The 18005-nt window shown below is 34.9% G+C and overlaps 1 protein-coding gene across 4 annotated transcripts in view; it reads right to left on the reverse strand.

Annotated features, from left to right (window-relative positions):
• Positions 1-18005, reverse strand: part of TBC1D32 (TBC1 domain family member 32) — a 201480-nt gene that overhangs the window by 105621 nt on the left and 77854 nt on the right. For all 4 annotated transcript variants that reach the window (XM_045499429.1, XM_045499431.1, XM_045499432.1 and 1 more), the window contains 3 exons: positions 17385-17472; positions 15348-15466; positions 4363-4479 (listed from right to left, as the gene is read on the reverse strand). In XM_045499429.1, coding sequence (XP_045355385.1) covers positions 4363-4479; positions 15348-15466; positions 17385-17472 — 324 coding nt within the window. The remainder of the gene's footprint in view (positions 1-4362; positions 4480-15347; positions 15467-17384; positions 17473-18005) is intronic.

Consider the following 18005-nt stretch of genomic DNA (forward strand, 5'->3'; position numbering starts at 1 on the left):
GAGGAGATACTATCTAGTCAAAAGGCAAGGTTATATAGCTTCCAGATTCCAGAGAAAGGAAGAAACTGTCTAAAGATCCTGGAGGTCAGAGAGTGGAAGGTGACAAAAGAAAAAAGAAGGCTTTGAGAAACAAGGAGAAACTGTATGTCATGCAAAGGAATATAACTACACATGGAGGTAAAGGGAAATCAGCAAAGATTTTAAATAGAATTACTGCATCCAGTTTTCATTTCTAAAGGATCACTTTGAAAATAAATTAGCATGAGGATAATTTACAGGTTGAGACAAGAGGGAAAAAACACAGGATCACACTATAGTAATCTAGACAAGAAATGAGGGTTTGAAATTTCTTACACCATACACAAAAATATATACAAAATGGATGAAAGACCTAAATGTGAGACAGAAAACTATCAAAATCCTACAGGAGAAAATAGGCAGCAATCTCTTTGACCTTGGCCGCAGCAAGGGAAATAAAAGCAAAAATGAACTCTTGAGACCTCATCAAGATGAAAAGCTCCTGCACTGCAAAGAAAATAATCAGCAAAACTAAAAGGCAACCAACGGAATGGGAAAAGATATTTGCCAATGACATATCAGATAAAGGGTTAGTATCAAAAATCTATAAAGAACTTAACCAAACTTTACAGCTGAATAACAAATAATCCAGTGAAGAAATAGGCAAAAGACATGAATGGACATTTCTCCAAAGAAGACATCCAGATGGCTAACAGACACATGAAAAAATGCTCAACATCACTCATCATCAGGGAAATACAGATCAAAACCACAATGAGATACCACCTCACACCAGTCAGAGTGGCTAAAATCAACAACTCAGGAAACAACAAATGTTGGTGAGGATGTGAAGAAAGGGGAAAACTTTTGCACTGTTGGTGGGAAAGCAAACTGGTATAGCCACTCTGGAAAATACTATGGAGGTTCCTTAAAAAATTAAAACTAGAACTACCCTACAACCAAGCAATTGCACTAGTAGGAATTTATCCAAAGGATACAGAATGCTGATTTGAAGGGGCACATGCACCCCAATGTTTATAGCAGCACTATCAACAATAGCCAAATTATGGAAAGAGCCCAAACGTCCATCAACTGATGAATGGATAAAGAAGATGTGGTTTGTATATACAATGGAAAACTGCTCGGCAATGAAAAAGAATGAAATCTTGCCACTTGCAATGATGTGAATGGAACTGGAGGGTATTATGCTAAGTGAAATAAGGCAGTCAGAGATACACAGATATCATATGATTTCACTCATATGTGGAATCTGAGAAACTTAACAGATGACCATAGGGGAAGGGAAGGAAAAATAAGATAACAGAGGGAGGCAAACCCTAAAAGACTCTTAAATCCAGAGAACAAACTGAGGTTTGATGGGGGTGGAGAGCTAGGGGTAGGGTAGGAAAAATGGGTAATAGGCATTGAGGAGGACACTTGTTGGGATGAGCACTGGACATTGTATGTAAGTGATGAATCACAGGAATCTACTCCTGAAGCCAAGACTACACTGTATGTTAGCTAACTTGAGAATTAAAAAAAAAAAAAAAAAAAGGAAACGAGGGTCTGAGCTAAGGTGGTCTTAACATGAATAGAAAAAAGTAAACAAGATCTAGTCATTAGGAAGGAAACAATCTATAAATGGTGATTAATTACATATATAGAATGAAGTCAACAATGACTTCCAAGTTTCTAGTTCAATCACTGTGAAGATGGTGCCATATGCTGAGATAGGAAAATTGGAAATGAAATTGATTCAGGATAGAAAAAAATTATATTCAGTTAGAGAAGTGGTAAGACTAAGATGCCCATGAGTTTTCAGATGTTCATTATCTGGCAGAAATCTGAGTATAGGTCTGACAGCGAGGTGAGCGATATAGATCAGAGAGCTGTCAGTAAACAACTAAAAGCCACAGTATTGGAGAAGATCAGTCTGGAGGACAGAAGGCAGAGAAAGAGAATACAAAGGAAGTCTCCACAAAGGAGACTCTATAGATAAGACCATAGAAGCTGGAAGAGAAACAGAAGAAGTGCCACAGTCATAAGGGAGAGCGACACAGAACAGTGGATCAACTGTGCTGAAAGCTGCCAGGTGGTAAATTAGGTTAAAGGAAGGAAGAGGTTTCAGTGGATTAAGAACTTGTGTATTTATTCTGACTTTTGGCAGAACAGTTTCAGTTAAGTAGTTGAACAAGATGCCAGATTATAGTGCTTTCCAGAGTTGACAGAAGAGAAAGAAGTAGAGGCTTCAAGTACAGTTAATTTTTTTAGGAGGTTTTTTTTTTTTTTTTTTTTTTTTTGGTGGTGGGGAAGGAAGGAAGGAGAAGAAAACCATAGGATAGTAGCTATAAGAAGACACAGGTCAAGGGAGATGTTCTTTGTTTTTAATAGGAGAGTTTAAACACGTTTAAATGATGAGAAGTAACTATTCTGGTACATGGTTAAAATGTAATATCCATTAGGAGAAGTAGAATAACAAAACTATTTGCAGTTAAGTGTTTTAAGACTAAAAGACAAAAACTTCCTTAAGTGTAAAGATAATCTTTGAATACACACTATAGATATCAATGAAAACTTGAGAACAAACATACAAGCCATTTGTTCTAGATTAAATAATGCAACTAATATGCATTTGTTTCCCCTAATTGATTTCAACAAAGGCAATAATTTTATGAATATTTAAAAGAAAACTATTCACTGGACATCTATGTGCTAGATAGATGATAAGAAGGACTACGATATCCTACTTGCTCCCAGGCACTCACGGTGTAGTAAGGAAGACAAAACACCTATATTGCTCATTGTAAAACTACTTAAGAAGTGCTGAGATATAAGTAAGCACAAGATAAAATTGAAACACGTCAAGGAAAATATAAATTAAAAACTCAACAACAGAAGTACCTATCTTTATATTTTGTTCATAAAATTATCAAAAAACTCCAAGAGTACAGAAAGTTTTAAAAAATGAAAATGTTTAGGGGCGCCTGGGTAGCTCAGTCAGGTGAGTATCCAACTTCAGCTCAGGTCACGATCTCGCGGTTCAGGAGTTCGAGCCCCACGTTGGGCTCTGTGAAGACAGCTCAGAGCCTGGAGCCTGCTTCAGATTCTTTGTCTCCCTCTCTCTCTGCCCCTCCCCACTCGTGCTCTGTCTCACTCTCTCTCTCAAAAATAAACATTAAAAAAAATTAAAGAAAAAAGAAAATGTTTAGGGTTAAAAGTATCCAAATGGGCAAAACTATAGAAAAAAACAATAACACACATGACAAAGTGTCCACAAAATAAGATTAATAGAATTTGAGTGTTAATTCTTTATAAATACATGAATATACATTATTTTGTGTATTTAATTTATAAACCTACCCAAAGATGAGGAATTAAATATCTCTAAATGATTGGGGCGCCTGGGTGGCACAGTCGGTTGAGCGTCCGACTTCAGCCAGGTCACGATCTCCCGGTCCGTGAGTTCGAGCCCCGCGTCGGGCTCTGGGCTGATGGCTCGGAGCCTGGAGCCTGTTTCCGATTCTGTGTCTCCCTCTCTCTCTGCCCCTCCCCCGTTCATGCTCTGTCTCTCTGTGTCCCAAAAATAAATAAACGTTGAAAGAAAAATTTAAAAAAAAAAAAAAATTAAAAAAAAAAATAAATAAATAAATAAATATCTCTAAATGATTAAGAAAAGTTACCCATTTGGGAGTATGAATATGAAAAAAGTCTCAAATAAATATGTATACACTGCCCTCATGGGGTAGTATTATGTAGTTCATTAAAATATAAGCAAAAAATGTATTGGACCCCTTGGATATAATTTAATCCTAATTACCCTAACCAATGAGGAAGCAATACTAGTGTGACTAATAATATAAACCATACATATTTCTATTTATGCCAAGTTTCTTTCCTGGTTGGGGAGCATTAACTTTGTATTCCAGTAGGTACTGTAACTTTTGGGCGACCTGGATCAAAAATTCCATGCACAGATAATTCAGAGCTAACATTCCATGGGTAAATCAAATCAGCCTTTAAATCCCATTAAATAATGTTCCTTCTTTTTTAACTTTTTTATGTTTATTTATCTTTGAGAGAGAGGGAGAGACAGAGCATGAGTGGGGGAGGGGCAGAGAGACAGGGAGACACAGAATCTGAAGCAGCCTCCAGGCTCTGAGCTGTCAACACACAGCCCAACAGGGCTCGAACCCACGAACAGTGAGATCATGACCTGAGCTGAAGTCGGACACTTAACAGACTGAGCCACCCAGGTGCCCCAGTAACGTTCCTTTTTTTCTATCAAACTGCATTGTACTACAAATCTCGTTTATAAAAGGTAAAGACTAAAAGAAAATGACTTACAATAACACATGTTGGGACTTCACGAAGAGAATATTCTGCTTTATTAGGAAGCTCTCGATTGCCTACCAGCTCATAAACAGCAGGATAAGGTAACAAGTTCACCAGTCCTAGAAAACACTAGGCAGAGAAGAGAGAAAACACAGTCATTTAAACGCTTCATTTTTTCAACCACATCCATAAAAGAGTCATAAACATAGTTTTATAGGACTATAACTGTGAGGGTTAATTTTTTTAATAAGCCTAATTAATCCACATAAATGTGAATTATATGCATGTTAAGTACCAAATAGTTAACATCAGCAATAATCTATGTGCTGATAACATATAGCAATAGTAACAGAATATACAAGAGTTGGAAAAGGTTATAAAATGTCTTGTATCTCTTGAAAAGTTTTTTTTTTAATGTTTATTTAGAGAGAAAGAGAGAGAGAGAGAGAGAAAGAGAGAGAGAGAGAATGAGCACGAGTCGGGGAGGGGCAGAGAGAGAGAAGGAGACACAGAATCTGAAGCAGGCTCCAGGCTCTGAGCTGTCAGCACAGAGCCCAATGAGGGGCTCGAACTCAAGGACCGTGACATCATGACCCGAGCCAAAGCCAGACGCTCAACCAACTGAGCGACCCAAGCACCCCAATAAGTTTGGTTTTTAGGAAAAAATGAAACGATCCATCTTTCTCACTCTTTGCATTGTAATAATCAATGTGTAAGAAATACAAGAGAGTAACACTTTGGGGCTCTGAAGCAAAATGATAAGTTCTATATATACTTGCACTCAGATCACAAGGCCATCTTTACCCTTTACATTCATTGGAAATCCAACTAATCTAAACATTATAGTTAATTTTTAAAAGTCATGGCTTTCCTATCAAAACCAGCTCATTTTCTGGTGCAATCTTAATAAATTAATCTCTCCACGAAGTTTTTAACCTCTCATTCTCATTTCGTCTTACTAAAAGCAACCTGAGTATTTGGATCCCTGCACAAAAGCATGCAGTGGTTTCCCATCACCAACCATCAAGTCTAATAAGCTCCTTAGCATGACTTTCAAGGCACCTTACTAATTGATACCTTTCTTCTCTTCACACAGTCAAAAGCCTCCTTTCCCATTATCCCTCAGCAGGAAGTCACCACTTCAGTCAGTTGAAACTGCCTGTGGTCTCCTTCAAGTGACTGCCACATATGGAAACTTTTTATCCTACCAACATGGTCCTCCTGCCCTCCCACTTACTCTGTATCCCACTTCACATCTAGAAAAATGCCACATTTTTTTCTAGAAGACTTTCTAATGAACTCTATTCACATCTAGAAGCCTTGTATTCTGCCAATTCTTGTTTCATTTGTATTATATTAATTTACTTTTTGTAACTATTAAGTTTTCTCCTTGTCATTTTAAAAACTTTTTTCTAGATTCAGAAAATTTGAGAATCTAATTAAGAATTTTCACTATAATCAGAACATGAGAAAATTTTAAAGAACAGTTAATCTCTCATTTAATAGATGAAAAACTTAAGGACCAGAGAAGTTAAGTGACTTGGCCAAAGACATGCAACCAGAGAGTTGGTAGCAGAACTAATCGCCATTTTCTTACTTTCATGGTTAAGTTACTCATTAAAAACCTAGTATAATCTTCAGACACTATTTAACAATGTCAACATTGCCACAAAGTTCTTGTTTGAGGACTTGGAAGGTAGAGTCACCTTTATCCCCTTCTCCACCCTTATACTAAATGCAATATTCCTTACAAATAACAGTGGTTATAGTGACTATATTTAACACAGTGAGTTTTAACAAATAGTGTTGTAGAATGAAAAATGAGCTCTTTAAAAGCTTCCATTTTTTACCATGAATATTCCATAAAATGAAGATGGAATTTCTAACCATTTCTAAGAAGAACATAATCCACACATTCATTATTTAAAGCTGGTATCATTTGGATAGCAATAAAGTGATCATAAAGTAGAATAACTAAATTTAATAAACTGGTTGCCATTTACTGAATGCTTATCTAAGGAACACTATGCAAGAAGTGATCACTATAGAGGGAAAAAACTAGAATCAAGGAAAGGATGTTTAAGGAATATGTCTATCAATTATATGTAAAATAAATGGCAGGAAAACTAGAGAGTTCATGGCCACCTATGAAACCACCTAGGAAAAATTTACTAATCACCAAGGTGTTGACTACAAAGGTGATTAAGATAGACAGACTTCATATATTTTTATTATTCACTTAATTTATAAAAAACATAAGCTAGGGGCGCCTGGGTGGCGCAGTCGGTTAAGCGTGCGACTTCAGCCAGGTCACGATCTCGCAGTCCGTGAGTTCGAGCCCCGCGTCGGGCTCTGGGCTGATGGCTCGGAGCCTGGAGCCTGTTTCCGATTCTGTGTCTCCCTCTCTCTCTGCACCTCCCCCGTTCATGCTCTGTCTCTCTCTGTCCCAAAAATAAATAAACGTTGAAAAAAAAATTAAAAAAAAAACATAAGCTAAAAAATAAACAGAAAATGCTTTATAATTTAAGCATGTAAATAATTTATGTGTCCTGAATATTAATCCAATATTTAGTTATAAACGAGTCTTATTATTTTTTTTAATGTTTATTTATTCTTGAAAGAGAGAGAGAGAGAGAGAGTGAGTGTGTGTGTGTGTGTGTGTGAGCGGGGAGGGGCAGAGAGAGAGAGAGAGAGAGAGAGAGAGAGAGGGAGAGGGGGAGAGGGAGATAGAGGATCTGAAGTGCGCTCTGTGCTGAGAGCAAAGAGCCCAATGTGAGGCTTAAACTCACGAATCATGAGATCACGACCTGAGCCAAGTTGGACGCTTAACTGACTGAGCCACCTAGGTGCCCTAAATGAGTCCTTCCCATCTATTATAACAATGACAGATATAAGAAACTTATTTTTTTTTTTTCAAGAAACTCTTAAGTGCCAATTTCGACATTTATTATGGACATTTGACATTGTCCAAAAAGGCACATGGTCTTTACAGATTACATATCAATACTATATTGAGTTTTTGTATTCTTTGCACATGAAGAATTCCATGGGTAAACATGAAAACTTCCCTACCTACATCTAAGAAACAAAATAATGTGGACCACACACAGAATCATGAAAACTTCTGATAAGGTTTTATATAGAACTTCAGGTAAAAACAATTCAGTAATTATATTTGAACAAAACAAGCTAAACAATTTAAAAGAAACTTGAGAAGATTTCAGCAGCTTGTCTCTGGAGAAAAATGCATTTTTCATACAATGAGCATTTTTAAAAGACATAAGCATCTTTAAAATTGTGATGGTTTAATAAGTACTTGTAGAACTCAAGAAAATATTTATAACATAATCATGAGTACCCACAGAAACATCATTAAGATATTGCTAATATCAGACATTAATTATCCTAAAATTTGTTAGCACAAAACATTTTATTTCAAAGTCTTGAAGAAAATGAGGTTTTGTAAAATAACAGTACGGAAACAAATGGAAGGTCAAATATTTGATATATTTTGAAACTACAGCATTTTAATGTTTGTTTATTTTGAGAGAGTGAGCAACAGAGGGGAAGAGAGACAGGGAGAGAGAGAGTCCCAAGCAGACTGTATTGTCCACACAGAGCCCAACACAGAGACCATGGGATCTTGACCTGAGCTAAAATCAAAGAGTTGTACATCCATCCAATTGAGCCACCCAGGCATTCTGAGACTAAACCATTTTAAAATCCAAGATCATGGGTGCCTGGGTGGCTCAGTCAGTTAAACATCCGACTCTTGGTTTGGCTCAGGTAATGATCTCATGGTCTGTAGGTTCGAGCCCAACATCAGGCTCCACAGCTGGCACAGCAGAATGTGCTTGGGATACTCTCTGCCCCTCCCCTGCTTGTGCTCTGTCTCTCTCAAAATAAATAAACTTAAAAAAAAAAATTACCTAAGATCAAATACTTTTTTTAATGAATTAAAACTCTTTCAGGTTGATAATGATCATCTATTTACTTATTAATTCAAAATATTTTAACACTAGCTGCTTATGAGCAATTATGCCACATACTACCAATAAAAAATATGAATGAATAAAGAAATGGTCCCTGCCCTCAAGGGCTCACAGTGTAATACAGGACAAATATACTATTAGATCATTTAAAATGGCTCTCTAGGGGCGCCTGGGTGGCGCAGTCGGTTGGGCGTCCGACTTCGGCCAGGTCACGATCTCGCGGTCTGTGAGTTCGAGCCCCGCATCGGGCTCTGGGCTGATGGCTCAGAGCCTGGAGCCTGTTTCCGGTTCTGTGTCTCCCTCTCTCTCTGCCCCTCCCCCGTACATGCTCTGTCTCTCTCTGTCCCAAAAATGAATAAACGTTGAAAAAAAAAAAAATTTAAAATGGCTCTCTAAATGATCTGATGGTGCTATACTACTGAGAGGGATGGAAGGACATTGGGAAGAGGACACTATACAGCACAGAGAAGGGAGATGAGAGCTAGGACTGCAAAGTAGCAGGCAGGTAGGCAGGAGGAGATGTGCTATGTTCATGAGCTCTACCTTCAACCTCTAGGAAAAAGAACGAAGTTTTTCCAGAAAAGTAATGGTAATTGCATTTTACCTTACAGATAGAAAGCTATGAAGGAAAATGGTTCTGAGGGCAGACAATACTGGAGGAAAAGCAATTAAGATTTGGGGTTCTAAGAATGACAGATATCAATTATACTCATTAAACCAAAAACGTATTTTTTAGGTGTCTAACAGAAAAATCAATAACAGCAAGTTTTTTGAGATGAGAGAATCAAATCATTTTCAAATAGTTTTACATCTTTCCTTCTAGTCTGTATGCCTTCTATTTTTTTTTTTTTTTTTCTGGCCTTATTGTCCTAAGACCTACAATGTTAAATAAGAGTGAACTGATTTTAGGTCCAATATTTCACCATTACATGTAAGATTCATGTTTTTGAAAGACAGCATTTATAAGATGTAATTAAATCTGCTGAGTTTTTTCATAAATGGGCATTAAATTTTGTCAAATGATGTATCCACGTCTAGTGAAATCATTGTAGGAAAATTCCTTATTCTGTTAATATAGTGAATTAAAGTCCAATTTTAGAATGAGAAACCAACTTTCTGTTGCTTGGGATAAACTCCACTAGATCATAAAAATGATACTTTTATATATTAGTACACAATTCGATAATATTTTATTAATTTTACTGTAATATATTAATTATAATTAATTTAATATTAAATATTTGTGATTTTTATACATTATATTTTTACATAAAAATTATATATACATATACATATATATATATATATTAACAGTTTGTCTCATTCATTATCAATGTTATGCTGGCCTCATCACATAAGTTAGAAACTGATTCTTCCACCTCTGTTTTCTGAAAAAGTTTGTGTAAGATTGGTGTTCTTTCTCTTATACGAGTTCCATAAAATTCACCAGTAAAACCATGTGGTTCTCTCTATGGAAAGTTTTTTGATAATGAATTCAATTTCTTTAACAGATACGTAGCTATTCAGATTTTTTTATTTTATACTGGATCACTTTTGGTAAGCATATTTAAGAAGTTTGCCAATTTTATCTTAATTGTTTAATTCATAGCATAAAGCTGATCACAATGTTCTTTTATCTATTCCTTAATAACTGTGGGGTCTTTAGTGAAACTCTTCTTTCATTCTTGATCAATTTTCGGTCTCTCATTTTTTTGATCAGTCTAGCCAGGGGTTTATTTTTAATAATCATTTCCAAGAACCAACTTTTGGCTTTGTTACTTTTCTCGTTTGTCTTTTTTCTGTTTCATTGATTTCTGCTCAAATGTTTATTATTTCCTTTTTTCCAATGTGCTTTGGGTATACTTTACTCCTTTTCTAGTTTCTTAGAGTAAAACCTTGATTTATTCATTTTAGGTATTTCTTTCTACTGTAAATATTATTACAGTTCAATATCCTTCTTAGCACCACTTCAGCTACATTCACAAATTTTATATTTTATTATTTTCTAGTTTAAAATATTTCCAAATTTTCCTTCTGACTTTTTTGAGCTGTGTATTATTTAGAGGTGCACTTCCAAATATTTGGATTTGGGTTTTTATAGCTTCTAGCTCAAGATTCTTAAGTTTACTGTGGCCACAGATCATACTCAGTATTATTCCAATCATTTTAAACTTATGTAGACTTGCACTCTAGCCCAGCAAGTCTCTTGGTAAGAATGCGAAGTGCCCTTGAAAAGAATAGGTGTCCTGCAGTCACTGAATATAATATTCTATAAAGAACAATTAGATCAGTTGATAATTAGTGATATTCATACCATGTACCTATCAACAAACTGAAAGATCTGTTACATCAATCACTAAAAGAGGAATGTTAAAATCTTCAACTGTTACTGTGGACCTATTTCTTCCTTGTTATTTTTTTAATTTTATTTTTTATATTAGTTAATATGCAATGCAATTTTGGTTTCAGAAGTAGAATTCAGTGATTCATCACTTACATACAACACCCAGTGCTCATCACAAGTGCCCTCCTTAATACCCACCACCCACCCCCCTCCATCAACCTTCAGTTTGTTCTCTATCATTAAGAGTCTCTTGTGGTTTGTTTCCCTTTCTTCTCTTTCCCCGCCCATTCCCATATGTTCATCTATTTTGTTTCTTAAATTCCACAAATGAGTGAAATCATATGATACTTGTCCTTCTCTGACTTATTTCGCTTAGCGTAATACATTCTAGCTCCATCCAAACTCTTTCCAGGCATTACCTTGATTCCAAAACCAAAGGCCCCACAAAAAAGAACTAAAGGCCACTATATCCCTGATGAACATGGATGCAAAAATTCTCAACAAGATACTAGCAAATCAAATTCAACAGTACATTAAAAGAACTATTCCCCATGACCAAGTGGGATTTATTACTGGGCTGCAGGGCTGGTTCAATAGTCACAAATCAATCAACATGATACACCACATTAATAAAAGGATAAAAGAACCATATGATCCTCTCAATAGATGCAGAAAAATTTTGACATAATATATTTGACAAAATACAGCATCCATTCCTGATTAAAAAAAAAACCCTCAGCAAAGTAGGGATAGATAGAACATACCTCAATAAAGTAGGGATAATGTAACATACCTCAACGTCATAAAGGCCATATACAAAAGACCCACAGCTAATATCATCCTCAATGGGGAAAAACTGAGAGCCCTTCCCCTACAATAGGAACAAGACAAGGATACTCACTCTCAACATTACTATTTAATATAGTACTAGAAATCTTAGCCTCAGTAATCAGAAAACAAAAAGAAATAAAGGGTATACAAATCAGCAAGGAAGACAAACTGTCACTATTTGCAGATAACATGATACTCTATGTAGAAAACCCGAAAGACTCCACCAAAACCTTGCTAGAACTAATGCATGAATTCAGCAAAGTCGCAGGATATAAAATCAACGTGCAGATATCTGTTGCATTTCTGTGCACCAATAACGAAGCAATAAATCTAAAGAGGTAAAAACTCTGTACTCCAAAAACTGTCAAACACATATGAAAGATAGTGAAGAGGACACACACAAAAAAATGGAAAAACATTCCATGCTCATGGAAGAAAGAACATTCCTTAAGTTATTTTAATACTTCATATATTTTGTATCTTATTTTTAGGATCATAACTAACTTATGAATGTTATATCTACATATAATCAAATGTTTCTTAATCTGGTATTACTTCATTTTCTTTATCTCTGACATTAAATATGGCTATTTCAGTCTTCTAATGTATAGTTTTTCCTCCCTTTTTCTATTCATTGATTGTCAACTTATCGGTATCTTTTCCTTTGTAAGGAATTTCTTAAGACCCAAATGTTTGCTGTCTCTACCTATTCTGAAAATCTTTGCATTTTAATTATTTAGTCACTCACATGTAATGCATTTATTGATTAGGGCTGCTATTTTCCTATTTGTTTTCTTTTTTCCTCATCCCTTTCTGTTCCCCTATTCTTCCATCTCTGCCCTTTGGGGTTTGTTTTCTGTTTGTTTTAGAATTTTATTTTGGCTATATCTTTTTGCATATTATTTAATGGTTTTTCTAGTCAGTGCTGTCCAGTAGATCTTTCTTTCTGTGGTGATGAAAATGTTATATAATTTGAAATGGGCAACAGTCACTAGCTACATGTGGCTACTGAACATCTAAGATTAGATTAATGTATTTGAGAGACTGAATTTTTCATTTTAGTTTTAAGTAGGTTTACATACCCACATGGTGTTATTGTCTATCATACTCCAAAACACAGCTATAGAAAGGTAAGAAGTGACTCGACTGAAAATAAGTTTAGTGTACCTCATTATAAACTGAGGGCATATTAATGTTTTCTATAATTTAAAAGGCAGTAAAATTAAACCCCCAAAGAAAGCAGAATCCTTAGGGAATAATATTTGTAACTACAAGCTAAGCACTAAGGATGTTTGTTTGCTAGGAGCTATTTCTAGATCTTTCAGTTCATAGTTTATAAGAGTATACAATTTTTTTTCACAGAAATTAACCATTAGTTTATACTGACATTTCTATTTCAAAGTACAATAAGTTGAATCAAATCCCAGCCTTAAATTTGAAAATACAAGTATTTTCTAGGTATTAAAAATTAATGTGTTCCACTTCATGTAAAATTTAAGAACCTTAAAGTCACATAGATTCACATACCATTATACCATTTGCTTACCCCATGTGGTAGAGCTGTCATATATGTTACCTCTAAGTTAAAATAAATCCCACTATATGGCATTGTTTTCTTTTAAAGAGTCCTATGTACTAACAAGAAATTAAAAGAAAAACAACAGGCTTTTATACTCACTCACCCGCTTGCAATTTCTTTTTAATGTGAAAACAAATACCCAACTGGTATCCTTGTCCTTCAACCTGAAGAAATTCCTTTAGTGTTAAATAAAACACAGGTCTGCTGTAAAATACTTTCTTAGCCTTTAAAAGTTTATTTCACTTTTAACCTTGAATATTTTTGCTGGATATAGAATTCTAGGTTGACTGGGCTTTCCCCTTTCATCAAAGATATTCTATTATCTTCTGGCCTCCACAGTTTGCAATGAGACACCCGTAAACTTTTTTCTTGTTCCCTGTATGTATGATTTTCTATGGCTTCTTTCAAGATTTTCTCTTTCTCTTTAGTTTTCAGCAGTTTGTATGTCTATAAGTGGGCCTTGCTGTGGTTTCCATTGTATTTTCATTCTTTGCATATTCTTCCTTGAGATTCACTAAGTTTCTTGATCTTTAAGTTTACATTTTTCAAGATGTTTAGAAATTCAGCTTTTGTTCAAATATTTTTCTATCCCACTTTCCTTCTCCTCCATTTGATACACCAACCAAACATATTAAATTTTTGGATAAGGTCTCACAAAAATTACTTCAAATAAAAGGTATTTACTTCTAGAATTTAAGTTTTTATTTAATTTTGAGAGAGACAAAGACAGCATGGGTTGGGGAGGGGGAGAGAGAGAGGGAGGGAGAGGCAGAGGCAGAGAGAGAGAGAGAGAGAGAGAGAGAGAGAGAGAATCTCAAGCAGGCTCTGAGCTGCCAGTACAGGGCCTAAAGCGGGGCTAGAACTCACAAAACCATGAGATCATGACCTAAGCTGAAACCAAGAATCAGACGCTTAACTGACTGAGCCACCTAGGCACCCCAGATCTAGAATTTCTATCTGGTTCTTTTATATAGTTTCTATTTCTCTATTATAATTTCCAATTTGTTCATTTATTACAAGCATATTTTCCTTTACATGCTACTTATAACAACTTCTCTAAGTCCTTGATAAATAATTTCAGTTTAATCATCATTCCTAATCTTCTACTAGATGCCTTTTTCTGGGTAAGAATCACATATCTCTTATTCTTCATATGTCTAGTAATTATGGATGATATCCAATATACTATGAAAGGTATATTCCCCAACGCTGATTTTAATTTAGCAGTTAACATGGCAAATTCAAACTCTAAACTCTAACCTCTGTTGTAAGATTATCTGATATCAGTGAAGTCCAAGTTCAGGAGACAGTATTAACATCTGGACCATATGAACACAGAGTTTAGGTGCCCCCTAAGTACTTCTCTACTTTCCAGAGACCTCCTTCCATTTTCCAGCTTCTCTTCTGCTTCTCTTCTGCTAAACCTTCTCTTCTGCTTTTTCAAACTTGTTAGAGTATGGATTTCTATCTGTGGAGCACCAACTGGTACCTGCCCTCAAGCAAAAGTCTGTTAAATCCAGAATTTCAAACAGTATCAATCTTTTCATCTACATAGTGACTCACCTCCATCTTTTCCCCTCTATTTAGCCATTCCAGTACTTTTAACTAGTTGATTTTTTAAGCCATTTTTCCTGAGTTTATGTTTCTACCGGAAAGAACTAGCCTACCCTTATAGAAAGTAGAACTTAATTTTTTAAGATTATTTTATGACATCCACTGAAACTTTTCCAGTCAAAGACAGGAATCATCGAATAACTTCAGTGAAATTCGCAAACATGTCAACTATATAAAAGCCACTGAATTATAACAGAACATTGTATAGGTGCTTCAGAATTTCTTTTTTGGCACATTTCTCTAAAGGATAGCATCTTTTCTTCACCCACCCCTGCTTCAAATAATCCTGAAAATTTTCTATTAGATTTAAACCAAAGGGCAAAATCTTACTTATCTTTTTTTGCTTTGGTTGATTGGTTTGTTTCAGGGTTTTTTGAGAGAGTTTGTTTTTTCATAGCATGTCTGGTATATATCACTCTTTATTAAGAGAAAAATGACAGTAAAAATATTGTGAAAGAAAAACATCCTTGAAAAATATAACTCCCATGGAACACTGGTAGTTCTAGCCACTTATTTTGAAAACAAAAATTAGAAATGAAAAAAGAAGAAGAGAAACGAGAAGCTGGTGATTGTAACCGAATATAGATAAAGTCTAGATGAAGTAATTTCTGAGAGAGATACTCAAATCATTTCTTACCTTTTGACAGCTCCGGTCAATAGGATCCACTGGAGTAGATCTGGGATGGGTTACTCTAACATCATCTCTTCCACATTCCAGATTGGTCCATAATTCAGTTATAAGTGCATTAATAAACCCTGAGAAGAATTATATACATATTTACAGTATACAATTTCTTGGAATTATGGAAGAAAGATATAATTATCCCTCTGACAAGATTGGTTCTCGCTGACAAAAGACACGTACTTACATATTCTGTAAGAAATAACCTTTAAACTTAGTAGAAATTATATCTCCTGTTGTTAATTATACCTATATGATACCTCATTATCCTAAAACTATATAATGACTAAATTCTGAGAGACCATTTCCCTAAAGAACTGAATTTTGAGTCTCTGGATTTATCACTTGGCCAATAACGTCTCACCATGCTTTTCTGAAAAATAAGGTTTACCCTTTACTCTTCGAGTGAGAAAGGCAGCTGAAAGGTGGTATGTGTTTGTATGTATACGTGTATGTTGTGTATCAGGACGCAGGGTAGGCACTTAAAAGAGTTTAAGTGTGTTCCTTATTCTAATATAACTGTTTTTATAATTCCTATGCTTAAAACAATTCTTCATTTCACACAATTTTGGCTCAATACAGTCTAAGTTCTGAATCAGGTACTATATATCTAAATGAAAGTGATTATTAAGGCTGATTATTATTTTATGAAGAATCAAATTACATTTTAAAAAAGTGTAAAACAGAACACCTAATCATAAAATCAGTAAATTCATAATAACATTAGAACAGAAAGGTTCCTCTGGTATAACAGGAAAAAAAAAAGGCTCTGAAATCAAGAATATCAGGGATCAAATTACAAATATGCAGGCTTAGTAGTCGTGTCCTTAGATTTGTTCAACTTCTTAGAGCATCAGGTCCCCTGTTGGAAAACTGAAACAGTGCTATATTCGAGGGTTGCCATGAAGTATAAATGGGACAATACATATGAAGTTCCTAACATAGTACCCTAAGAGATCATAGGAATTCAAGCAATGTTAATCTTCCTTCCTTTGTCCTGTAAAATTATTGCAATTAATCCTCTCATGGGAAGCTTGACAGTATTGGGCTCAGAAGCTTAATGACTTGACCAACAGGGAAATCTGAGATTGTACCTCCAAATGCTTCCATTAATATGCCTTTGAGTATAGCAATATGTTAGATTTTACACTAAGCAGAAGAAAAAATAAGTCGTTCAGTTTAGGACAACTTCTTCCAAGAAGCACATTTCATAATACAAGTACTCCAAATCAGCTTAGCCGAAAAGTTTTTAAGATATATTATAGTAAAATATTTTCACTTAAGGAAAGGACCAATTATGGTCAGTGATGTTCTAGCTCATCAACACTAAACTTTGAAAAATATAACCATAACATCTCTATTAGAAGTTATGTCTTGTCTCTCTGGTCTCAGGTTCAGATAGCCTTAAGGTTATTAAATTCCCAATGTTTAAACTCTTAAAAATTCAATCCATTGTGGATAATACATGCTGACTGCAAACACAGTGGTAAAAGTGGTGAAAACTAAGCTTTCAAGGGCAAAAGAGAAAGAAGAAGAATAAGGAAATAGTATGTATGTATGATAATTATTGTGGTTGTGTATATTTTGATGCATATACAGGCCACTAAAACCGAGCATTAAGAAATCATGTAAGATTTAAGAGGGGAAAAAAAATCTTGTAAGATTCAACTGTACTGAAAGAGGATTTATAAGATGAAGACAATTGCTTAAGCATCAAGTACTTCTCAGTTTAATTCATTACGTTCCATTGTTCTGAGGAAAAGAGAACAAGGCTGTGTATATATACTTCAAGGGAAAAAAAATCCCATTGTAATTTCATGGAAGAGAAAAGATAAAGGAAACCCTGTAACTTTCCCTTACCTAAGGCCAAACCTGCGAAAAAGAACTTTATAGAGTAAATATCCTGAGAGCTGATCATGCCAGTTAAATTTTCTATTGGCTTGCTCATTTTATTTAAAATTATTAACATTCTGATTAAAAGAAAAAACCTACCTGAACTTTGTAGTGCCACTGCACCTGCTGCTGTTGATGACACTTGTGTAACCAAAACTCCGTAGCCAAACTTTTTATGCCTGCTGATCTAACAAAATGAATAAGGAACAATGAAAAGCAGGAAAACATAAAATGCTAATATTTTATTTATATGTTACATGTAGGTTACTGATTCTTCTTGTTAGAATACTAGACATTCTTTTAAGTAAACATAATGAGCAGCAAAACAAACTCAGACACTCTGTCAATGAGTTAATATTTTGGGGGTTCTTATTTCAGATAGAGGTTCTGGTCCCAGCCGTAAAAATAAGTAGCATTTTGCTTTGAACAAGTCACTTCCGTCTCTAGGTTAAAACAAAGGACTTTGACCATGATGAAGATTAACATTCCTTCCAAATTTAAATGCTGTTATTTTATTCCTTAGGTCAGTCCCTCAGTAATAAATTTCCTCGCATATAAATCTGTATTGACTGTCAGCCAAACTATACTCTTAATTTAAAAAAAAAAAACTTAAAAAAATAATATCTTCTCAATGGCAATCATTTTTAGAGGAAATGTGATTTTTTTTCCCTAAAGTAATTTTATATATATTAAACACACAAAGAATACTGACCATTAACA

This window comes from Leopardus geoffroyi, chromosome B2 (assembly GCF_018350155.1).
Source record: "Leopardus geoffroyi isolate Oge1 chromosome B2, O.geoffroyi_Oge1_pat1.0, whole genome shotgun sequence".
Classification (NCBI taxonomy): domain Eukaryota; kingdom Metazoa; phylum Chordata; class Mammalia; order Carnivora; family Felidae; genus Leopardus; species Leopardus geoffroyi.